We start from the raw sequence: 25,934 nt of genomic DNA on the forward strand, positions 1-25,934 counted from the left end.
TGTATTCTCCAAATGATAATGACCATCTAGAAGTGCTGTTTTTAACTGTGAATGAAAATAGTTCTATACATCAACCAAAAAGTTAGATTGTTCAAAAACATCTGGGGTAATATTGTGTTCTTGTAGTGATTTTAAAAGTGTTAGAGCTGAATAACAGCAGAGTCAGGAAAAGGTTGGTGGCAATGTATTTTAGCCTGGTCTAAAATATCAGGCTAAAATATGTGAATATGGTAAATATGGTGCAAACATATTAAAAAGGAGTTAAAATGCATGCAAGTGTGTTTGCAACCTTCATTGTTCACAACGTAACTTGTTCATTTGTCAGTCTTGTGTTTTCTTCTGTTACGTTTGATGTGAAGTGTTTGTCCGATCAGATCTAAGCAAGTCAAGTGTAAAAACGTCAGGTCTGTAGCCTGAGGAGGTTTTACCAGAGCCAAGGGGAGAAAAATATTCAGAGTCTATGTTTCTGTTCTGGACGGTTTTAACCTGCGATGACGGACTGAGAGGATTTCTCTGGACTCTTCTGCTGTGCGTAGACCGGTTACAGTTTCTGCCGAGTGTTCCTCAAACGGTGGGAAGCTAACTGGATTCAGCATGGTCACGCACAAAGCCTCAACCTCCACCTCGCCCCTAGCCTAAAAGGATCTGTGAGTAAACCCACAAATTTCTGCTTGTTTACAAAGTGAAGCAGCCATTTGTGTTTTCTCTGGTCACAACGAACTCCAACAACCACCAGACCTGCTACGGTTTGCCAAATCTGAGCTCAAATAGGTCGAACATCCAAACTGAATGTGTGTTCTTCAATGTAATATTTTGAGAAAAATTTTTTTTGAGTCTATGAAGTCACAAAAAGTATTCTGACCGTGCTGAAACATTACAAAACTTGGATATTGCCCTTCCATTTAATTTTTTCTCCATAAATAATTTACTATTGTTTCTCCTGTTTACCCATATTAGTGTAAGTAAAATACTCAGGGCCCCGCCTTACCACTACCACCACATTAACAAAGAGTTAATACCTAGCTACGTAATTGCTGCTGCAATATAACACAATCACAATTTGCTTCCTAAAACTTGCAGGTGACTTTCCTTTAACATAAATGCTAAGCACACTCCCTAAAACCTGTTCAAGTACCAGAAAGCAATGTTTAATGCGCAAACTTAGTTTTAAGTGATCAACAAAATTCTGAAGTTTTGGAAAGTAACATGTACGTTCTAAATGCTAACCAGTAACTTCCAGGAGATTAATCTATGTTACAAAAGTAGCAGGTTACATGTCAGCCAGTGATACTTGGTGTCTAAAAGTAGCCTCTGTGTTCTGGGGAAGTAACATGTAAGCCCTAAAAAGTAGCTTAAAGGTTGTGGAAGCCTAAAGTTTAAGGAGCGAAACCTGTACCTTCTATAAGATAATCTGTAAATTATAGTTAAAGTTTTGGAAAGTAACAGATTACATGTCACCTCATGTTAAAGCCTTGTCCATGAAGGTTTCCTTCAAATTATAAGTTCCTGTAAAGAACCCTGAAAGAGGTCAGCTTGGTCCCAAAAAGTACCCTCTAAGTTCTGCTTAGTACTTTGTAGGTTCCCAAAAGTATTTATTTGAGTTCAATAAAAGTAACTGTTAGTTGCAGAAGGTAACCTGTTAGCTCCAAGAAAGTATGAGTTACAATATGCATTGCTGGCAAAAAGTTAGGTTAATTCTGCAGGTGGAAAGGTTATAATGCTAAAATCAAATTATAACTGGATGGTGTTAATGATAAGGTTCCTGCTCTAGTATGCAGCGCTTCCTTCCTGCACATGTGGGCAGGTTAGTATGGTAGTTGAGGTGGGACCGTTTCTTTACCTGTCCCTTGTCCAGCCACAGGGGCCTCATTGACCACGGGAGTGCCCCCCACCCGGGTAACTGCCCCGCAAAGGTTCACTACTAAATCCTGAATTATATCCCGCAACTTCAGAAAAGAGTCTACATTGAACACGTGAGTTTCTTGCGGCTGGCTAGCCATCTCCCTGAGCTCCCAGTCCACCGCATCCTGGACTCCAACCGCAAATATCTCCACGTCTGCCATCCGAAGCACCTTAGCCGGCTCGGCGACATCATCCTGCGATCGCCCATCTGTCAGGACCACCACAATCTGGGCCACGCCGTCGGCTGCCCGGCTTCCCGACGCAGAGGTCAAATGCGTACGGAGGAGGAAGTCCAGACCCAGGCCGGTCCGGGTGCCGCCGCCGCGGTAAGACATGGCGTTGATGTGTGCCAGGACGTCCTGCGCTGTTGGGTAGGTGTTGAGGCGGAACTCCGTTTGGGGCCTGCTATTGTACTGTGTGAGGGCAAAGTGAAAGCGCCCTCCTCCGACCTGGTGCAGAGACTTTACCAAGGTGGACAGAAACGTTCTGACATGTTCAAAGTTCTCCTGCCCCATACTCCAGGACGAATCCACTAGAAAGTACACATCAGCTGCCGAGCCTTGTGCACAGTCTTCAGAGGAGAATGTCAGAGGACAGAAGACCGGTGAAAAGACACTTTGTGCAAGGCATCACACATAGTTTCACACATTAAACTGGTTAGGCCACTTCAGATTTGACAGCATCAGTCTGTTTTGTTCATCATGAACACTATGCTCATGTTTTCAGAGATATATTTAGTCATGTAAAAATCCGTCTGTGCTAATATGGATCATATTTGTTAAATTTTACAACAAGCTTTACAAAAAAGTCAGGAATTTCTATAAAAATGTAAATTAAAAGAACGTGAGATGGTTTTCTAAGGATCTGAACCCTGATTGGAGATGTAAACAGACCGATGTATGAAGTTCAGATTTTTGCTAAAATGCTCATAGATTTTGGACCATTTTCCAGTTTGCATCAGTCTGCTGCAGTTTTTGGGACAAAGTATTGAGTCTTTATTGGCTTTAACTGGAATAGCCATCATTAATTATTGCGTTTTGTTTACAAAGCATCCCAACTTTTTTGGAAAGACAGTTGAAATGAGAAAAACGGTTTTCTTGGTGAAAAGGTAGAAAACAATTAAAAAGAATTCGACTTACCTTCCTGAGCATCGAGGTTTAAGGGGAGTCCTGCCATCAGGACCCCCAGGAGGGCACACAGGGGTAACAACCGAGGCCTCTTCATCTTCAGGCACAACGAGGAAGGAGAAACAAGAGTGTGTCATTAAGGAGCTCACAATTCACAGATGATACAAAGATACCCGAGGAAAACAAAGAATGAGCGTTCCTAGTCTTGTTACTGAAAAGAACTCCATAAATAAACTTGTCTTCCTAGAGAGGACGCTCAGAAATTCTGATAAAAGCCGCATTTAAAGTTGGTGAAACGGGAAGCAGAAATCAGGAGCACCAGCGTAGTTCCCAGTAACAAGTTAAAGTCTAAGTCTAATAGTCAATATCTGACTGAAATCTGACAACTCTGAGCAAGTGTCATGAGTTGTGAAACCTGAACATTAGAGACACCTTTGTCCTCTACAGGAGCAGCTACTTCAGGTTTGTCTACAGAAAGCTCAGATCAGACACACAGGAAACCGCCTCCTGCTTTAGTGCTGATTGGCTTCAGTCATTCAACCTGCAACATTCATTCTTCAACAAGGTACGCTTTCTCCAGCTGTTCCTTCACTATATCTACTAAATGCTGTTCAGGGCTGGAGAGAGAACGTTCCCCGACCAGCAGACAGGACAACATGCACCAGGAGAACATGGGAACCTGATCCAGAACGCTCCTAGCTGGGAAATGAAAGCGGTTATTTCCAGCACTTAGCGGTTACCTGACTGGCAGCCTGTAAACTACAAAGATTAGTAGAACAACGCACAAGTTCCTGAAAGTAACCTGCAAGTTCTGGAAGGAGCCTTTCAGTTCCTGGAAGGTAACTCTATAGAAGGTATAATGTACCTTGTTAAGAACCCTGCTACAGCTGTTTGACCAATCCTGTGTAGGTTCTGAGAAGACGGGCTGGGTAAAAAGCCGGTTCTAAAACCTAACCTACAGGTTTCAGGAAGGTACCCATTTAATTTTAAGGAGCAACCTGTAGGTCTGGAAAGTATCCTGTGATTTTTAGAAAGTTACCCAGACACTGAGCAGTGTACCCTCCAGATTCTACAAAGTAACTCTGTGAACTGAAAGTCTCTTAAAGTAACAGATCACAGCTGATGTCGTCCAGCAGCCGGATTCCCGGGTGTTCCCTGCAAGTTTGAGGAAAGCTGCATGTTTCATGTCACATGGTAATCCAGCCTGATTCCCCAGGCTGCAGGGAACTAAGCTCAGGTTACAGCCTCTGTGCTTATACAGCCTTTAACCAGGCTGGGGCTTATTTATTACTTTTAACCCACATTTCCTCCTGTGTTTTCTATTACAGACACTAATGTAGCATTCGATTTGCAGTCGGAACTCGGAAATCCCAGCTTCCCATCAGAAATCTCAAATGTAACAACCGCTATAGTCGAACGGAGCGCAGCAGAGAACGCCTGAGAAGTCTACCAGGTAGACAATGGTGATCATCATTTACAGCTCAGGTTTGTAGTTAAAAGCCACCAAAAAATAGTTTGATCCTTAGAAAAACCGCTAGAACAAGACAAGTTCAGGGAAAGTTCCAGGTAATTTCCCCAAAGGGTCCTGAGAGAGACGTGAGTCCCCCAGAAGTATATGCTGTAGGGCATTATCTTTAAGCTCTGGGTTTTATCAGATGATAATCAGGCGTTTGTGTGTCCAGCCTGCTTTCAGGGAGGAGTATCAGGAGTGAGCAGGGTGAGGATAGAAAGCAGCTGCTAGATGGAGACCTTTGGTAATTAGCTCTCCTGGGCAAACGCTGGACTTTCCTGCTCACATCACGGCGTTCTTAGGGAGGATTGTTGGCTGGATGTGATTCTGGAGTCAGTTTTTCCTACATTAGGATGTGAAGTAATGCCCCAGGAAAGAAAAGAGAGCTTCTTTCACCTCCTTGTTAGCCAATCTTAAAACTTTTAACCCTCTGAAGCCACAGTTTAGCTCTCACAGAGGAGCTCACCTGTTCATTTCTCACCTGTCTGCCGGGGAACATAAACCTGGACAGACCGGGAGCAGTGACACATTCAATGCGGTGAGAAACTCCCTATTTCATTTCATTTAGCTGCTTTTAACCTCCTGAATCAAATGGAAAATAAAGTTCTGCTTCAAACCTGTGATGACAGGATTTAAAACCCAATGATGGTTTCTGAATAAAGACGTTTTTGTGTCTGGGCTGGTAGCGCAGACTAAGAGTGATGCTGGGATGCAGGGAACAAGTCTGCATCGGTCTGGTGAGAAGAACCAGGATGATTAGGACCTTTATTGGGTTCTTGGTTCCTTGACAACAGAAACATGTGCTGACACCTGGTGGAGGGTAAGGGGAACAGCAGTGAAGCTTCCAGGTGATTAAAGTTCTGCTTCTGCGTCTCCTGGGTCCTGCTTCTACACATGTGCAAAAGGTTTAAAGCAGCTCTTACTCCAGAACCTCTCCAGGTACCTCACCTCTGCATTTTTCTAAGGGGGCGACTTCTTTCTGAGGAAAGAGTTTCCTGCCCCTCTCTTGTGTGAAGAGCTTCTGAAGGTCTTTAGTGAACAGAACAAAAATCCACCAACCGACACACGACGTCCTCCATTATCCTCACTGCTGCAACTTATCGTCTGCTGAACTGCTTCCTTTGAGATTTTTCACACATTCATTGGTGATAAATCATGTCTGTGTGGCGCTGCGGGAGTTCAGGAGCCTTTTTAACACAATTCATTGTTCCCTACCTGTAGTTTACAAAAAGTCAAGGAAAAAAGTAATAAAAGGCCTTAATTAGAACAAACAGTGCCTTTAAAGATGTCAGTTGTCAAAGGGAATGTTTGTAAAAAAGTACCCAACGTGCAAATAAATCTTAGAAACCTTAAGAGAAGAGGAGAAGTCTTGATGCAGAACGTTTAAAGATTTTAAAGATTTGGAAGAAAATATAAAAAAGGAAAATAAAATTTTTAGCTGCAGTGAAACTACAAAAATTAAACAATTTCTCCCAATAATTTTACTGAAATCCCACCTGCAGAGATTTAAACTAAACGTTGAACGTCTGAGCCAAACCCCGTCGGCCTGGTCTCCATTTGCCTTCTTGAAGCAGTGAGGACCTGCGGTTCTGCAGAGTTAAACCCAAAGAGCGGAAGCTTTGGCTTGGTTCTGCCTGCAGCCACCAAACCGGCTCTGCGGTCCAAAGGTAGAACCTAAATCACCAGGTTTCAAGGAAACCAAAGCTCTTTGTGTCCTCCTCTCATGCTCATGTGACTTCAGGTCGGTCCAAAGCCGCGGTTCTGCAGCGCCGGCCGGGCTTGGCTGAACGTGGTTCTGGTTTCTCTGTCACAACACCAGAGGAACCCATTCATCTAAATCTGCAGCCTGCAGCACGTCTGCGGTGTTAATGTTTTATTAACGAAGAGCCGCTGCAAACGTTTGGCCCAAAACGAGACTTTATGCAGGAAAGAGACGCGGTTCTGGAAACTCTTTACAATAAGATAAAGTTTGATTAACTGGGAACGCCCTGGGAACTAAGCAGGAACCAGTGGGTAGTTAACCGGTACTAACTGAGGAGCTTATTAACCAGCAGTATCTCATAGTAAATGGTAAATGTAGAATATTTAGATAGAAACTGTAACCGATCAGTTAAGGATATATTTTATGCTTTAGGTTCTGATCGTATTATTCTACCGCTGGTCCAGAAATGTTGCATTTATACAGAACTCTTTAATTAAAGGTGGTTCTGTTGAGGTTAAGTAAGGATAAACCAAGCTTGACTCTAAACATGTTTGGGCTGATTTGGGCCGGGCTTTTGATTCTGAGCTGCAGAACTCCAGATATAAAAACAGCAGCCAGCTGCTGACGCTGTCATATTAATGCCTTCTCTTCATTTCTGAAGCTGCATGTTTTCTTGTCTTTCCCAGTCTGAGGAGGAGCAAAGAAAAGTGGAATTTGTGTCACGTTATCTTTAATCCTCTGGTTCCTTCAGCTGAACCTGAAAGTATGAATCTTAAAATACTTTAGAGAAATTTAATGGCTGGTTTTGTTCATTTCTATTTTTATTAGTTTTTTTCTCCACTGACTAAGTGTTATAAAATCAAAGTTGGCATTTCTCTGAATGTTTCTCATTAGTTAAACACCACGGCTGCTTTTCTCTTCATCTTCAGTTTGACTGATCCGGATCGTTCCAGATGGTTCTGATCACTGGTTCTCCAGACCTTCTAGCACCGTTTCCCCTGGACATCGGCCAATGTTTCTATCATTCCCAGAACCTGAACATCTTCATCTCTGGACTTTCTCTGTAATCAGCCAGTCCAACAGGTCCAGATCCTCTAAGCTGCTCTTCCTCTCGTCAGTCCACCTCCTGAACCGTTTCAGGCCTTCTTTACTAAACACACCCTCTAAAAATCAGAATCTGCTGGACTAAAGCTTAGTGCAAACGTTTACAAAGCTAACAGAAAACCTTCAGGAAGCTTCGATAAAGACCAACATAGAAGTTTACAGGAAAGTTACTTGGAGGGAAAACATCAGGTCGGGGCTGCAGCAGGATTTTCCCACCATGCTCAGCTCCTCTGAACTCGATGTGCTGAATGGGCAGAAATCATTTTGGAAATAACGACTCGCTGCTCCTGCAGTAAACATCTCAGGTTCATCTGCTAACCCAACCGCAGCCGCTGAGTAAAACCCGGAGCCCGCCCCATCCAGCTGTGAGAGGACATGTGTGCTGCAGATGATAGAGGATCGATAATAAAGTTTAAAGAGGCTGCTGCACACATCTGGAGCGCATCAGTCCGTCTGACATCTGACATATGCGCACTCAGACCAGAAGAGCCGATCAAAGCCGACGGAAGGATAAAAGAGACGAGAATGGATGTGCAGACAGAAAGCCGTGTTTCAGCTCTTTGTGATTCAGAGTTTTCTTCACACTGGCTCTCCAGTCTGCTGCTCTGAGTCCCTGATAGAGGCGTCCTTACAGAGCAGCAGACCGTCCAGAAAACTCCTCCAACCTTTCAGACATCTGTGCTTCATCAAGGGAAGAAAAAAACGTGGAAAATTGGAAACTGGAGTCGCCATAAAACACACAAATGCTGATTTATGCTGCATATCTCAAGGTTATTTATTAAGACTCCCCCTGATGCCAAGCAAAGCTTTTCCAAATGAGCACTTAAAACCGTTTTGGGACAAACTTCAAGTTTCCCTTAGCTTGTGTGATTAAAGTGCATCAGAGAAAGAGCCGGCAGTTCACCAGAAGACGCAGAGAGAAACCCAGGAGCGTTCATTTTAATCAAGCCCCCCCCCCCCCACAGCGGGGGCCGTGTAACGGTGGAGGGTGGTGACGCACACCTGGCCCAGTAAAAGCAGTCAGCCCACTGCTGCCAGCACCGTCCAAACATTCCTGCAGTCCGCTAAACCAAATCTGGCCAGGAGTGTGGAAAACAGCGTCCTCCTCACATGTTCCACTGCTGCCTTCACTCAGGGAGTGGCTGCTGCTGCTGCTGCTGCTGCTGCTGCTGCTGCTGCTGCTGTGGAAACATCTGCCCATCACGCTGATCATCATTAGAGCCTTTCACTGATTCACAGTTACAGGTCGGACCAGAGGAAAACCACTCAGGCGTCTTTGCAGGACTACACATGCAATAATGGCACCAAGGTGCATTTCTGCAGAGGAAACGCTTTTAAGATGAACCCAAATGTCACATAACAGTTTAATGTAGATGATAAAGCATCTCTGCAGCTTCTCTAGCCGCTCATTCTGCTGTCCATAATTAAATCTGAGTTAAAATCACAAACAGCTTTTCAGGACGTGAATAGACACACGCCCATCTCCGGCTGGAACCTTCTTCTTCACCTCTTGCCCTTGAAGTGCTCTCACCGCTTAATCATAGCTTTCAGTCTGAGTGCTAAACGCACGCTGTCGTATATTTTACGAGGTAAAAGCCAAAAACTCTGCACAGAGCTGTAATTATCACAGCCGTCAGCGTTCCCATGTTAGGAGCTGAAACTTCACCGTTTCCACAACATGCGCTTCATTCTCAGGTCACCTGAACGCAACACGCGCCTCTCTGCACACATCAGCACCAGACTTACCCTGAGCTGAAGCAGATGCACTCCGCTGACTTTCTTCTTGAAGATAAAAGATAACGAGCTATGAAAAGTGACTTTTGATCATTATCGTCCAGGAAAAAGCTTCTCGCTGGCTTGACTCGGCGCTCCCCAGGGAAGGAGGCCGAAGAGAGCAGTGATAAGGAAAGTGAGCGGAGACGCAGAGACAGAGGGGTCTGCAGCGAGGGGACAGAAGGAGACGAGCACCGTCCTGCTCTCCAACCAGAGGAGGTGTGGTGCAGAGTCCACGGCTGGGATGGGACAAACTTCCAAACTTCTCTCCTCTCCTCCCACTTTCTCTGAAGAAAGGAGAGAAAAAAGCAGAGCGGGGGGGTGAAATGAAACCCAGACACATCTCCCTGTTTGGTGAGGATCTGAGCAGCGCAGGGTGACGTCACACATCCACAGAGGGCTTTTCTGCTGACCTTTCCTTTATTTCCCTCTCTGCTCTGCAAGCTGGGAAACCTGACTTACAGAAATCATGGAAACTTAAACCAGGATGACAGGAAGTCAGGAAAATGGAGCTGATAACGTCCCACCGTCTGCAGAAGGAATGTTCCCAACAGAAGCAGCAGGGAGCTGATGGGGAAGGCTACGAAGAATGAGCTGCTTGGCAGCGTCTTATCAAAGTGTTGCATCAGGAGAAACGGCATCTGTGCTTCATGAGGAGTTTTAAACCTGCAGGCGCCGAGGAACAGGCTGCTTATGCAGCTTCACCTGAAAAATCCCTCCATGCATCAACCTGGAGAACCAGGGAGGAACGTGCTTCATAGCTAAAGCACCGTAAACAAAGTAAACCACGAGCATTCTGGGACAAAGCAGAGATGTCGGACCGTAACGTACAGAACCACGGAGAACACTGGACCCAGCAGATCAGCACCAACATCATGGAGGCATGGTGATAGGATCCGATTTGGCTTCCTCAGGTCATTGAGGGGACCATCATCTCCAGCAGAACCGGGTCCCCAGCAGAACCGTGGTCCCCAAACAGCAGCTGATGCACATCAGGATGGCTGAGAAAGAAAAGAACCACGGTGCTGCAATGGTCTAGTCAAAGTCCAGACCTCAGCCTGATGCTGTGGTTGGACCCTCAGCTGCAGCTTTTCCATTTTAGCTTCGTCTGTATTTCATAAATGATGACACCGTGGAATCATTCTGGTCCAGTTGAGGTTGGATTGGTTTTACTTTCTGTGAGTTTTACTGGGATTCTGGTGCAGGACTCATTAGTACTCAGTCCTCTGATCAATGCTCTCCTGGTCCTGCCTGTTAGTCCATGGTCTGATTTTATGTCAGAGTAACCAGGATGAAGATGAATCCAGAATGATTTTCTCTCCTCTGTGTCAGACGGCCCCTGAAACGCCAATAAAATACGTAAACGTTTGTTTTAACGTGACAAAATCTGTAAGGTTTTATAAAAATACTTTTCATAAGCTAATGTAGAAGAACGTGAAACAGAAATGAGTCAAACGGTGCAGAAAGCAGACGACGGCAGCTGAAGCTCTGAAGCTGGTCTTCCTGCAGCAAACGGCTGATAATTGGGAACGGAGCAGGAGAAAACAGCTCCAGCGGGTCAGAACCAGGTTTTATGACATGCTGTTGGAGCAGTTTAACTTTTGGCCCGATTCTCCAACATTCCTCCAAAGACATGAAAGGAAACATGGAAGCGAGCCAGAAAACACGGCGGCCGGCTGCAGTTTGGAGACGGAAAGCAGCAGAACAAATGAAACTAGCTGCTGATGTTCAGACCAACCAGCAGATGTTTTATTATTGTTATTTCAGGGAAAAGGATCAGCTTCAACATTACCAAATAATAAATCTAACATCTTTACATGAGAGTTGAGTTAAAGGCTTTCTGCTGTTTAATGGATGACTCTGCCATGTTAATGTTTATGTCGGCCTGTATACATCGTGGCTGTTAGCTTCAGGCTGTTCACGGCTCAGACACCGGGCCGCACCAGGTTCTGGATGTCAACAGGAAAGCCCTCTCAGCACCACTTACTGTCAGACCGTTAGGACGGTCCCGGTGCAACCCAAACACAGCCGCCATCTTTTCCTGTCAGGGAGCGTTTTGTTCCCAGAGGTCAGGAGAACGCCGACCCGCTCGGGTCTCAGCGTGTTGATTCTACCGTCTGCAGCATATGGAAGTGTTTAGAACAGTGGCCCGGTTCATGTTCTGCAGTCTCAGGCCCATTACTCATCTCGCCGTACTTCCTGCACAGCGCTGCACTGTTATGCCGTTGCTAGGCAACACGCTCCAAAGCGGGGAGCAGAAAGTTGGACGGTTGATAATCAGCTGGACCGAGCGGCCAGAACAGTGAAGAAATGGCCCAGAAAGCAGAACCGTGAGGAAAGCCCAGTTAGTCTGTGGTTTAAAGCTTATTTATCTGCATGAGAAATTAAAACGTTACTTCATCTTTTATACATCAGGCCTCGTTCTCTCCTGGTTTATAGTCTCTGGAGCTTTTCTTTCAGATTCCCAGCAGTCCCAGTCCACTGCCAGAACCGCTTCAGAGAAACATGTGTCAGGCCGCTGGACCTGAGAGGAATGAAACGGTGCTAAACTTAAAGCATGAAGCTGTTCTTCAGCTAACAGCTCAGCTTCATGCTGGAGCTGGAATACAGGAACAGACTGTATTGGTGACAAGCTGCCAGTAAAACGTGTCTAAGATGCTTTGCTTCGTGTCCACATCAGGACCACCATGTGGGCTCCACAAATATATATATATATATATATATATATATATATATATATATATATATATATATATATATATATATATATATAAAAGGAACACTAACATCACACATCCTTGATGTGAATGAATGAAATATTCTTCTTCATACTTTATTCTTTACATAGTTCAATGTGCTGACAACAAAATCAAACAAAAAGTATCGATGAAAATCAAATTTATTAGCATGAATGCCTTCGTCTGGCAGAAGCTGCTGACTCCCTCCAGCCACATGAGGTCCATCATGTCTACATTAGGAGGAACCAGGACCAGCAGCACCAGGTGGTCTCAGTGGATCTAAAGATCTCCTCTCTGTCCCTGATGGCAGTCAGAATACCTCTGGAGACACATGGAGGCTGCAGGCCCCCAAAGAAATGTCCCATGGGCCATGCTCTAGCCCATGGGGCAGAGTCCATGCTCTGGACTCTACGCTGACAGACAGCAAACCTTCCTGTCTCAGCTGGCATTGATGCTCCATCCTGGATGAGCTGCACCACCTGAGCCACCTGTGAGGGTTAGACTCCGCCTCCTGCTGCCAGAGAGAGAAAGCACCACCAGCGTTCAGAAGAGACCAAAACATCAGGCAGAAAGCAACTGAGACGTGGTCTGTGGTCTCCACCTGCAGAACCTCCTTTATCACTGACCCTAATGGCTAACCCTGAACCCTAATTAACATCTTAGTGCTAAAGCTAACCACTAGCCCAGAAATAACTGAGGACCACAAAAAGCTCCTAACTTTACATCAAAGTCCTCACTTTACTAGTAAAATGAGTAAAAATGTCGCCCAGCTGGAAGTACATGAACACACGCACACAACCCTGAGGATGAGACAAAATCTTTGGACATCACATGACTGATGTTTATGTTTGCAGACATTAATGTTTTATTCACAGGAAATAAAAAGAGTTTCCATCGTTCTCTCTCCGTAGCTCAGATGACTAGATTTGTCTGGATGCATCAAACGTTAAAAACCTTCAGAGTAAAAACGACGTTATATTGTCACCAAATCTCTGATTGAACCTGATAGTGATAGTAGAGCAGCAGAGGATGTTTTGGGCCTGGCTCTGACTTTTCTGACTTTTCTGACTTTTCTGGCTTTTCTGACTTTTCTGGCTTCCACCACGATGTGGAAATTATGAAAGGCAAATCCCTCTGAAACACCAACACAGACTCAGTGTTTGCTCTGCTCCACATAACTGGAGAATTCATCCCAAAGCCGGGAAGACATTAGGAACAAGCTGCTCACCAGCTGCCTGCAGGAAAATCTGCGTGGAGTCCACCCACTCACTGTTTCTGCTCAGAGAAAGCAAATAAACGGATCAGAGAACCACGGACCGCCTCGTCTGCACCATTCCTAATGAAAAAAATCATTAGTGCTCACAGAAAGGTTCAACGTTCAGCACATTTCTCAACATGTGGCCCGGTTCTGTCAGGTGTTGGATGTTCAGAGGTCTGTAGAAATAAGGCCTGCTGTGTTTTATGTCTGGACCAATCAGGACTGAAAATGTTCCTCCGTGTCTGAAACATCTTCCTTCACTGGGTCCTCCAGGCTGTGAGGAGAAATAAACGTGGTGTCGGAACTTTTATACCTTGACTGGATCAGAACTTTAACGTTTGGCATCAGCAGAAAGTAAAAACGGTAGAAAGTCCATCAGACACTGACTGAACCCGGTTCTGACCCGGCTAACTTACCAGAACCAGCCAGAACCAGTCACCGTGACCTGGGGCTGTTTTGGGGAAACCAGACCTGCCGTCTCAACATGTGATCTTGGTTTGGTGAACCGGGCCTCAGCAAAGAGATTTACAGCAGATCCGGCCGTTCTGAGCCTGAAACAGCATCAAAACATCCGCAGACTTAAACTCCTAAAACGCTTTAAACTGAGCATCAAATTCAGCTGAAATAATTCAGTCCTTTCCAGAAAGACGTCAGTCTGATAGCAGAGAGAAAATGGAGGTCTAGGTTCTGCGGCCCGGCTTAGAGGTCCAGGTTCTGTTGGGTTCAAAAGTCCAGCAGAGGTCTGCAGGGAGATGAAATCCAAAGCAGCTGCTGAGGTGAGGCGCTGCTTTCTTCCTGTGAGCCGGATCACATGAACTTTTTCATCGTTCTCACGAGGGGGACACAAAGTTTTAATTATGACAGAAAAATACTTCCTGTGGTTTTTATTCCAGACGACTGGAACACGGTTCTGTTGAGTCCAGTTTGTCTGCTGCCTTTAATTAGTTCAGAACCACCCAACGTCTTCAAAGCAACTGTTTGATTTTAAGTTACAAACATTTCTACCATCGACTGAAGTCATCATGAAATGCTGGAAGAGTTAAAGAAAACTAAAATATTCACATTTTCTGTCAGGATTTGGGTTTTGTTATGATTTATGTTTGTTATTTGATTTAATTTGTTCACTCTCCTGCCTTAAGGTCCGTTTCTGCTTTGAGTTCTTTCTTGTTTGGTTATAGCTTGTGTTCTGTATTAGTTTGGGTTTATGGAATAGTTTGGGTTTTTATTGTGGTTTGATTTTGTCTTTTATGTTATCAGTTCTTCTGGCCTGCTCCATCACTTCTGTCACCATCCAATCAGCTTCAGTTTTACTTCCAGCCACTTCCTGTCTCCTGATTAGCTCCACCCATTCTGGTAATTAGTTTCCCTCCATTCACCTGCTCACTCCCCTACCTGTACCTGCCTCTGCCTCCTGCAGTCTGCCAGATCAATTCGAGCCTCTTGGTGAGTCTTATCCAGCGTTTTTTTCTCATAGTCCTGTGAATATTGACCCAATCTGAGCCAGCCTGATCCCTGAACCTGTTTTTCCTGCCCTGTCTGACTGCTTACTCGTTTTGTCGACCTGATTCTGCCTTTTGATTATCTGAGCCAGCCTGTTCCCTGTCTGTATTCCTGTTTTGGTCTGTGTATCGACCCTGGACTGTTATGTGACCACATAGCCTGCTTATCCCTGTCTGTTCTATTTTTGAGCTTTATTAAAGCCTTTTCATTTATCTGGCTGAATAACTGGGTCCATCTGTTCCTGACAGTTTCAGCTAAATGATAAACATTCAAGCTTTGGTCAGACGGGTCCATCATCACAGCCATGCTCTGGTCACATTAATCAGGATTAATTATCTGTTTTATGCTGATGATTTATACAACTTGCAGCTGCAGTGGCTGTAAAAGAGAGAAATGTTAGTGCAGGTTGAACCCAGCTGGGCTGCAGGTTTAATCATCGATCCTCCAGTTTCCTTCTGCATGGCTGCTTCTCTCTGGGTACCCTCTGCCAGTAATCAGGGTAATTAAAGGGTTTTTAAATGGCTCTCCAGCATGACTCTCAAACTGCTCTTATGGCTGAGGTCATTCCAGATCTTAGAACACTGGATGGTCAGACGAGGTGACGACTGATCCGTTCAGCCATGATGACACTAAACATGTCTGAGAGCGTTGAACCAGCAGTCTAACACGGTGGTGGCAGCATCATGCTGGGGGCTGCCAGTGCTACCTGTGTTGGTGGACTGCCTCCAAACTCTTTAACTTCAGCTCAAAGCACCACCTACATGTGGATGGGTGAAATCCTCACAGGACCCAAACCGGTTCTGGAATGGTTCTTCCAAAGCTCTGACTGCCTTTAAAAGTCCGATCTGAGCCAGAAAACCTCCTCAGTTAAATAAGAGAGAACAGGTAAAAAAGTTAAACTAACCCCAGATTATGCCAGCGGCTCATTGGTGGAGGCAGAAAGTGGCTGAGGTGCAGCTGCACAGTTAGCCGGATGTGAAAGGAGGCGTGGGCCTGTATGTATAGTTCTGACCTCATGTGGGTCAGAGGAAACCCAGAATATTCTCATTTTTACACTTTTGTTCTTAAAAAGCAATGAAGATGATGTTTGTGTCTGAGGCGAGTGGATGAAAACACTGAGTGGAGACACTGAGTGGATCGCTGGTACCGCCCGGTCCAAGTCCCTAAATAACGCTTTTAATCAGCGTAAGAACCACGCAGTCGTCTCTGAGAGGCGCTGATCAGACGAAGAGGAGCAGGATGAAGGTGTGTGGGTCTGCGGAGATAAAACTTGAGGGGACTTTCTCGTGCTCCTGGTGGTCCAGAAATTCTTAATTTCCTGAAGTTCTGCTCACATCTGGACCCACAGCTGGGGAATCAGGCAGAATATGAAACTTAGTATAAGAGCTGCAGCCTGAATACAAAAGTGAAACTGAAATGCTGACTCATAATTTCCTTTTCCAGTCTGAATAAAACATTTGACCTTCAGCAGATTTTTACATTTTATTTCACCAAACTGTAACTTCCTCTTCTCAGCCCGCGGATAAAAGGTTGAGGTCTTCAGCCCACTGTTAACCAGTCAGAATGCTCAGAATAGAAGTCAAACACCTAAAGTATGATACACGGCATCTCAAGGCTCTTTCCAAAGTCAGACTCCATCAGCAGAACCAGAACCAGGCTCAGTGTGAACGCTCATCTGCCTCCACAGTACAGTTCACAGTCTGTTCTCCAGTTTTGCATTGAAATGACTGTTGTTATTTCAGCTTTTAACTTTTTGTTCTCTGTCATTTTTCTCTTCATAGAAGGTACACCTGGTCTGGTGTTCTGTTAGCTGTGACATCATCAGGGGAGGCAGATCATCCTCTATTACCATCTACCATAGAAAGTACTCCTGGGTCAATGTGAGCTTCTGAGCTTTCTGTGTCTCTGCTCTGTCTTCTCTACCATAGAAAGTACTCCTGGGTCAATGTGAGCTTCTGTGCTTTCTGTGTCTCTGCTCTGTCTTCTCTAACATAGAAAGTACTCCTGGGTCAATGTGAGCTTCTGAGCTTTCTGTGTCTCTGCTCTGTCTTCTCTAAGCCCCAGTGGGTGGAGGCAGATGAGCGTTCACACTGAGCCTGGTTCTGGTTCTGCTGGAGGTTCTCCTCCCTGTTAAAGGGGAGTTTTCCTCTCCACTGTCGCTTCATGCATGCTCAGTATGAGGGATTGCTGCAAAGCCATCAACAATGCAGACGACTGTCCACTGTGGCTCTACGCTCTTTCAGGAGTGAATGCTGATCATCATCTGAGAAGGATTTAGAGACAGAAGGGCTTATTGGAGAACCCAGAGATGGAAACTCATGACTCAGGCATGATGTCATGGACCTCTTCTTCAGAAAACTCAGAGACAACAGATACTTGAGGCTAAGATGAGCTGTCCTGGGACCCTATGGGCTCCTATGGGCTCCTATGGGCTCCTATGGGCTCCTATGGGCCCCCTGTCCCCTATGGGCCCCCTTTGCCCCCCTGGCCCCTATGGGTCCCATCTCAGACTGGTGCTCTGCAGACTCACTGTGGCTCTCATGGTGGAGCTCCTGATGCTTTGTTCTGCTCTGTCTGCAGGTTGCTGACGCCCTCAGTCACCACCAAAATCATCAGATCAAGACAGTATTTTGCTCTTTTATTCTTGTTTGGTGAAAAAATTATTAGATGATCTAAAAATGTGAGGAAGTAAAATGTGAATGTTTTTCCGTAGCTTCCTTCTCTGACTGTGTCTTCCCACACGTTCCCCTCAAATGTTTCCCTCTAAGAGTCCCAAAGCTAAAGAACAACACGAAGCACATTTTGATCCCTGCACACCCATAAAGGAGCATCTGGACAGAAAAGCAGAAAAAACAATGTGTTGAAGAGACACATTCTAACATTGTTGATCTGTAGTCACGCCAGGAGCCACAGAGTTGTTTCAGATGCCAGAACAATGACAGATCCACAGATGCTGCAGAAATGTGCATCCAGGTGTTAAACTGCTAGCAGATGACGATGGAAGGTGACTGGAGCCGGAGCCGGTGGGGGAGAACATGGAGATCCAGTGCTAGCGAGGACACAAACCTTTCTCTGCAGATGTTTTTAGTGGAGCCGTTCCTGGCTGAGCTGCACAGACGTTCCTCTGGGAACGGTTCACATCTCCCAGCATGCATGTGTGCAGGTATCCTCCAGGTGGCTTTGTCCCTGATGACAGTTATGTCTCACTCTGCTTCATTTAACCAGGAAGTCTCTGGGGATTACCATCTGTTTTTAGGGAGACCTGGCCAAGATGGCCGACCGTTGTCCACCCAGAGGAAATGCATGGATGTTCCTGATTGTCACTGAGGTTTATAGGGAATTCATGATCCAAACGATCTTAACAGCATTTCCTCTCATGTGATCATTGATCTCCAGCCCAGGTGAAGCGGTCCAAGAGTCCGGTCCAGTTCACCATCAGAACCTGAACCAGAGCCGCTGACGTTCAGAGGAGAGCTTCTGCAGCATCACTGCAGCTTCAGCTGCAGACTAGCTGAGAACATTGAAGCTCAGAGATCAGTTTTCTGGAGCATGCAGAGCTTCAAGCTTCAGCTTCAGGGTTGAGATTCTGCAGAGATCCAGAATATGGGCCTGTTGATGTCTAACATCTCCTCTGGGTTCAGCTCAGCTCTTATCAGGCTGACGGTGCAGATGACCTCACCGCTGCCATGCAGGACTGAGGAGACGGTTCTGCCTCCATTACCTCAGCAACGAGCCTCCGCTTACACAAATGAACAACATGTGTTGCTGCATGTTTCTGAAGCTTTCTGGAATTTTCACGCTGCCTTTGTGTGTGGAGGTGGTTGCTAAGGCTGAAGGCTCTTCTTACCGCCTGCTTCCTCCTCAGGAATGAACCCTGCAGCCTTTCAGTCACTCCTGCAGCTCTTCTAGAGGAACTCGCAGTCGGTTTGGTCTCTCATGGCCTTCTGCTTGGTTTGATGTATTTTTCCAAACGCAGCATTTGGCTGGTAGGAGGCAGGGAGCTCTGTGGTCTGAAAGCCTGTTTTTTCTTCCTCTCTTATTATTTCATACCTCAAAGCTCAGCGTTTCCACTTCTGAGGATGCTACAGATAAACACTGACAATGGAATCGCCACAGACGTAGGTGGGGGGGCACAGAAACGTCTTTTATGTAGCTGTGGGAGGCTTCCACCTCCTGATGCTTCAACATCATGATGTGTTTTACTGAGCAGAACCAACACAACCAGGGTTCTGGACCCACCCAGGCTGCCTCCATGGGTTTAACAGGGTCAGACCCAGATAGGTTCTGCTGACCGGACACAGACTCCCTGATCATCGTCTCTGTGAGCAGCTTCACAGAATGAGAAATAAAGGTCCACGGTGGAGGAGGGATGATGATCTGGGCTCCTCGCAGTCACTCAGTGGACCACGATCTCCTCATAGACCAAAGAGTCAGATATGAGTCCATCTGTCCAGCAGCTGAAGCTCGGTCCAAACCGGGTCATAAAGAAAACCGTGGACCCAAACACAGAACCGTGGACCTAATATCATGTTATGCTCCGTTCCTCCTGCCACCTGTGACCTCCCACAGCAGCAAACCAGCACCGTTCTCCTTGTTGATCAGTCACCGCCAGATTAGGTTTTTCTTTTTGCTTTTTTATATTTCTATTTTTTTCCACAATTCAAAGAGAACATTACAGAAGACATGTGATAAAAAGAGAAAACAGCAGATTAATCTCCTGTCAGAACTGGTTTCTAAAGCTTTTTACAGGCAGAGACTACTGAAAATCACCTGTTAGCCTCTCTTTCCATTCAGCTACAGCTGGTGACTTCACTCTCTTCCAGTTAACGCTTGTGATTTTATTGGCAGTAGAACATGAATGACGTGACTTTGGTCAGCAGGGAAACGTCCACCAACATAACACAGAAGAAATGAAACATTTCATTCAGCTTTCTCCTCTTTAAGGCTTTTCCAGAGCCCAGAACTAACTGCCCAGCCCCAGAATGTATGAGTACCAGCACCTATTCTACCACGTTGTCTCCAGCATCGGTGCCAGATTATTGAGTGAGTAGATGTTCACGATCAGGTTCTGGTCTTCTGGGTTCCCTTGTCTCGTCCTGAACTGTTTCACAAACCTTTCCAAGCCGCAGCAGATCCGTCTGCTCATCATCTGCTTCATCCGTGTGACCGAGGCTCCACGGAGCCGTCAGCCTCAGTCACCTCCTGCTGTGAGCCGCCGGCACCGTCAGGTTCTGCTCAGGTTTTTCCTGCCTGCACCAGTTTTCTGACATTATCAATAAATCTTTAGAAGCGCAGCGCCGTCTTTGGCTTGAATACTTCGTCTCGTTAGCGCACAACAGGACAGGAAAAGATTCAAGGTGCTGCAGTGGCCTAGTCAAAGTCCAGATTCTGACCTGACTGAACTGCTGAGGTGGGACGTTGTACAGAAGCGTGGAGCAAAGTTCCTCCTCAAAGCTGTGAGAAACATGTTAAGGTCCATCAGAACCGCTGCAGAGTTACTGGTGCTGGAAGAGGTTCTGCAGAATCATGGGGTGTGATTACCTTTCCTCCATGGTTTTAGGTCAAAGATGGCTGCATTGAACCAAAGCAGCTCTCGGCGTGTTTTTAGGTTATTCACTGGGTCAGAAATAGAAAAGTTGTGGAAAACAAAGTAAACGGGAAGCAGATGAACCCAGCAGCTGTCCGGCATGGAAAAGAAGAAATGCTTTGGGCCCACATGGAGTTATAAAATGAAATGTGTTGCACACATGAGGAGCACAGCTGTGGATCATCCTTCAGCGAGCCCATTTCCTTTGATTTCCCTCGCCCTGATCTGGGCTGACTCTGACGCTCTGGAAGGACCAGAACGTCCACGCTGACGCGGCTCCTTGTGTGCTTACCTGGATCCTCACCTGGAAGCGTTCACAGCCAGGCTACAGCTGACATTAGAGTCCTGTTTGATTTAAAACCAGCCGCTCAAAGCCCACATCAAGGCGTTCCATTTGTTCTGTCACGAAGGGAACAAATAACTCAGAACAGAAAAAGAAGATCTGCTAATAACCTCCCAAACGCTGCGGGATGAAAACATCAAAGTTCACACAGAGCTGTTTGTTCCGCCTGCGGTTGTGTTCGGTCCAACCCTAACAACGTTACGTCACCGGCCCAAAGCTCGTCTGTCACAGCACAACTGCTTACATGCTAATAGCAACCAGACTGTGGAAGCAGCAGAACACGTGAAAACGACAGAAATAGCTCAAGAACCCAGCAGCCCTGTCTGCATCCTCCTGGGTCAGAGAGACAGGTCCACCTGGACAGGTGTCCAGTCCACCTGGACAGACACCTGAGGACAGCCCAGAGAGACAGCCCCAGTGTGTGGAGGCAGATCATCCTCTATTACCATCTACCATAGAAAGTACTCCTGGGTCAATGTGAGCTTCTGAGCTTTCTGTGTCTCTGCTCTGTCTTCTCTAACATAGAAAGTACTCCTGGGTCAATGTGAGCTTCTGAGCTTTCTGTGTCTCTGCTCTGTCTTCTCTACCATAGAAAGTACTCCTGGGTCAATGTGAGCTTCTGAGCTTTCTGTGTCTCTGCTCTGTCTTCTCTACCATAGAAAGTACTCCTGGGTCAATGTGAGCTTCTGTGCTTTCTGTGTCTCTGCTCTGTCTTCTCTAACATAGAAAGTACTCCTGGGTCAATGTGAGCTTCTGTGCTTTCTGTGTCTCTGCTCTGTCTTCTCTAACATAGAAAGTACTCCTGGGTCAATGTGAGCTTCTGTGCTTTCTGTGTCTCTGCTCTGTCTTCTCTACCATAGAAAGTACTCCTGGGTCAATGTGAGCTTCTGAGCTTTCTGTGTCTCTGCTCTGTCTTCTCTACCATAGAAAGTACTCCTGGGTCAATGTGAGCTTCTGTGCTTTCTGTGTCTCTGCTCTGTCTTCTCTAAGCCCCAGTGGGTGGAGGCAGATGAGCGTTCACACTGAGCCTGGTTCTGGTTCTGCTGGAGGTTCTCCTCCCTGTTAAAGGGGAGTTTTCCTCTCCACTGTCGCTTCATGCATGCTCAGTATGAGGGATTGCTGCAAAGCCATCAACAATGCAGACGACTGTCCACTGTGGCTCTACGCTCTTTCAGGAGGAGTGAATGCTGCTTGGAGAGACTTGATGCAACCTGCTGGGTTTCCTTAGAGAGGAAACTTTCTCACCAACCTGGAGGATCTGATGGAGGCTGACTTTGGAAAGAGACTTGATGTGAATTTGAGCTATAGAAATAAAATTTATTTTAATTTAATGAGTAATTTAAACTTTACATTCGTTTAGAGTTATTACCAACTCATAAAACGAAACCTTGAAAGGAAAGCAACAACCCTGACATTATAAATAGAAAAAGACTTTATGAGTCACATTTCTTCTTCCCTGTAAGAGAAATTCAGATTTTCCTGTTGCTCACGGCAACAGAGAGCGGGACATTTCTGAATGAACAGCACCAACACAACCAAACTTTTCCATTTTCATCAGAAAGGTTGAGTAAACAGGACCAGAGTTAAAAGCTAAAATAACATGAATATGAAGGAGTGATTAATAACATGAATATGAAGGAGTGATTAATAACATGAATATGAAGGAGTTTCCTTAGAGAGGAAACTTTCTCACCAACCTGGAGGATCTGATGGAGTCTGACTTTGGAAAGAACCTTGAGATGAGTTGTTAATTGGAGCTATATCAATGAAATTGAATTGTATTGAATTGAAAACAGTTATGGTTTGGCTATGTACGGCAGCAGTGCTAATCCCCCCCCCCCCCATGCAGCCTCCAGGCTGCTGACAGGTGATGGTAGTCAGTAACGACGCGTTTCGTCGCCCCTCCGGCTGCCAGGCAGCAGCAGATGATGCTGAGGCCCAGTTACTGAGCCGCCATCCTGGATGATCAGGCGTCTGCAGAGCGGAAGGTCGGATGCTGATCAGGCAGTTCAGCCTTTTCAGATTCAGAGGCAACTTCCTCCTCACCTTAATGCACGACCTTCTGTTGGTCTGTCGGATGAAATCCTGACAGAATTATGGTAAATTGTGGAAAGAAACCTGGTAATCTCAGGCGGTGTAGTCCAGCGTATTTCTCACTGAAACACGCTCACATGTATTTTTTCAACAAGCCACTTTAGAGGAAAAGTGCTGGGTAACATGGCCAACCACGTGGTGAACACATATTTCCATAACCGCTTTGGTTTGGAGGCTCATGCGTCTCCGCTCTGGTTGCTTCCCATGGCCTACCGGCTGCTGCTACATGGAAACGCTGGAATGAGCGACTCCACCTCACTGAGCGCAGAACACGCAGAACCAGGTTATTCTGTTGGTAAATGACAATGAGACATAGAGGAGGGCTTGTTGTTCTTTCAGGGAACCCTGGAAACGATATCATAGAAGGTTTTATGTCCATACAGCCTCTCCGGGTTTTTACCAACATTCACCATAAAAGCTATTTTCTGGCTCCTGTTCAGCCAGGAGAAGAGCCAGAGACTGAATGTCTCTCCAGTTCTTGGTGCATCACATCTCCCTCTGGTTCTGCCAAGCGCAGCCACAGAACCCCCACCCAACACCACCCACCCCCACCCCGCCTTTGATTCTGACTCACCAGCGGTCCTGGACAATGGCCGCCATTGATTGCTGAATGTTTTCTATAGCTGACGGCTGCATCCACCAGAGGGGAGCCGTGGCAACCCATGCATGTTGACCACAGATTCATTTTAACACGGGACTGAGATGGAGCCGCTGCTGAATCCAGAACTCATATCAACCAGCAGCAAGCCTTGGAGATTCACTGAGAAGGCAGCAACTTCAAAAAGGCAGCAACCTTCTCCAGGACGCTTTCTCACCCGGACCGCCTCGAACTTCTGAGAATGAAACCGTGCCGTAAACCACCAGGCAGAACCGTCTTTCTGCAGAATAGAGTCGATATTTCTCCATGAAGGCAGAAACCAGACTCCTGCTCCATATGATCCATTCTTCCTGCTATCAATCTAAACCTGACTGTAACTAAGACTGAAGCAGCTAAAACCTACGTACCACATCGTGCACCACTGCAGACGGGACCAACACACGTACTCCTGTGTTGATGCTATTTGTTGGGCAGGTGGAAAACAGTTAAAGGATTAGTTAGGGTTTGGATCATGCGTTCCTTTTCACATTTAAGTCCTTCAGTTGTGGTCTATATAAAGGGGAACGGCAACGCTTTGGTCTGAATTCCTCATTAATTTACCCCCACATTCCCTCTTTTGCTTCTGCTCAGAGCTGCTTCTGAGAGCGACTCGTTTTGGTGCCAGTTAAACCGCGGTCTGCGTGAATACTGGATTCTGATTGGCTGCAGGGTGTCCTTTAAAAAGCGTTCTAGGACACCTATAAGAAGTTGTAGTCAAAGCCTAAATTATGGCGTTGGCGCTAAAGTTAGCCGCTAACGTTAGCCGCTAAAGGTAAGGCAGTTGATGCTGGTTACCTTGGCAACGTGTCATATTGAGAGATTTTAAATATAAAAACATCTAGTTTTTTGGGGGGGGGCTGAGGGGATGATGGGGGTGTGCTTCTCCAGTCCACATGTGTTCTGTGGATCTGGAGAAGGATTACATCTGTGTTCTCTGAGGTCTTTTGTGGGGGGGGGGGGGGGGGGGGGGTGTTGTGGGAGTGTGGGGTATCTGGGCGGCTTGTAAGCCCAAAGCAAGAGCTGCATCTGCATTCTCAGCACAAAACCGGGTCTGCTCCGGTCTGTTGTGGTGAGGAAAGCGCTCAGCCATGAAGCAAAGCCCTGGATTTACCGGTCCGTCTACGTTCTGACCCTCACCTGCGGTTCTGAGGTCTGGATCAAGACGAAGGAACGAGATCCTGGAAACAAGCGGCCATAATGAGCTTCCTGTGGAGGGGGGCCAGGCTCAGAGATAAAGGGAGGAGCTCTGGTATACTGAGGAGCTCAAAGTAGAGCCGCTGCTTCTCTGCATCGAAGGGAGACTGTTGAGGTGGTTTGAACATCTGATCAGGACGCCCTCTGTCTCTGTGATTAGATCAGACTGACTTTGTAAAGCGCCTTGAGATGTGAACTGGCGCTGTGTAAATAAAAATGTATTGAATTAAATTGGATTCTGATTAAAGGGACAGCGTGTACCTAATTTGGCTTTTAATTAGCGAAAATGAAGTATTGCTTTTATAAATACATATTCTGGCAAAGTCTAATAACATCACATCAAAAATGAAAGCGTTCTCATGAATTAGTAGTTTATAAATACATAGGTGGTGGTGCACCACTAGGAGGCGCCATGTTGCGTCACTATTTCTGACTACAGCAGCAGAAAGTGGACAAACTTGTCAGTCTTACATGTTTCCTCATCTGTTTTCTATATGAAGACCTTCTGTCGGTGAAGGAGGAATATAAACAAGCAAAGACGACCGTAGATCATCTATTTGCTGTTTTCTGTTGAAATGGAGGACCATCCGTACTCTCTGCCCAGCGAGAAGAGAAAGTAACCAAGGAAAGAAAAAGTAGTAATAACCAGAGAAAATGAGAGTCTATATCAGCTCAGCTATTATTACCAGGTGGAGATAATTCATGAGGGAGCGGGATTTAAACCTGATGCAGAGGCTGCAGCTTTCTGCTGGACAGCTGAGTTAATTCAATAAAACAGTGAAGTTTATTTTGGCTTTATGTCAGAAACAGGACAGACGTGGTCCAGCTGTCCTCTCGGCAGCAGAGACGGCTCGGTTGTTTCTCTCTGTGTGTGATGTGGGGGGTGGGGGGCATTCACTGCCTGCACTGCAGCAGCAGGAGCAGCTCTCTTTATAACTGTGTACATAGTTACTTATTTTAGAGCCCAAATCAGCGACGGCACTTTCAGAAACGAGCCCCCAAAAATGGCAACTGACAGAATTTACAAGCGACTTTAGAAAAAAACAAAGTTGCTAAAAATAAGCGGACTTAGTAACAGAACCAAAAAGCATTTCACACGATGACCGTAGCTTTTAGCTATTAGCAGCAGCTAATACATGGAGGACATGTTTACATTGTCACGTTTATGACTCTCCACGGTTCCGTAGTAATTATTACGAGCTTAATGGTGAGGTTGTTTGTAATTCATCAGCGCACCACTAGATGGTGCTCCAGTGTGAAAATCTCACACTGAGGCTTTAAGGGCTGAACAGTTAGATTTTTACATTTGTCCCCTTTAAATAAGAAAGTTTTCCCTGAAGCCTGATAGGCTACAACAATGAGTTGTTTTGTTATATAAAGCAGAAAAGTTAATTTCCTCTGAGAACCTCACCACAGCTCCACGGTCTGAATATGAGGAACCTTCCTGCTTTTGCTTTGATTGGTG

The 25,934-nt window shown here is 45.9% G+C and overlaps 1 protein-coding gene across 5 annotated transcripts in view; it reads right to left on the bottom strand.

The window, feature by feature from the left end:
* Positions 1-9,345, bottom strand: part of col6a3 (collagen, type VI, alpha 3) — a 97,959-nt gene extending 88,614 nt beyond the window's left edge. For 3 of the 5 annotated variants that reach the window (XM_036132662.1, XM_036132663.1, XM_036132660.1), the window contains exons 1-3: positions 9,092-9,345; positions 3,042-3,126; positions 1,841-2,473 (exon numbers count right to left, since the gene is read on the bottom strand). In XM_036132662.1, coding sequence (XP_035988555.1) covers positions 1,841-2,473; positions 3,042-3,126 — 718 coding nt within the window. In that variant the 5' untranslated portion in view covers positions 9,092-9,345. The remainder of the gene's footprint in view (positions 1-1,840; positions 2,474-3,041; positions 3,127-9,091) is intronic. The other 2 variants (XM_036132664.1, XM_036132665.1) reach the window with 2 other exon arrangements.
* Between the last annotated feature and the right edge of the window lie 16,589 nt (positions 9,346-25,934).

This window comes from Fundulus heteroclitus, unplaced genomic scaffold (assembly GCF_011125445.2).
Source record: "Fundulus heteroclitus isolate FHET01 unplaced genomic scaffold, MU-UCD_Fhet_4.1 scaffold_53, whole genome shotgun sequence".
Taxonomy (NCBI): Eukaryota; Metazoa; Chordata; class Actinopteri; order Cyprinodontiformes; family Fundulidae; genus Fundulus; species Fundulus heteroclitus.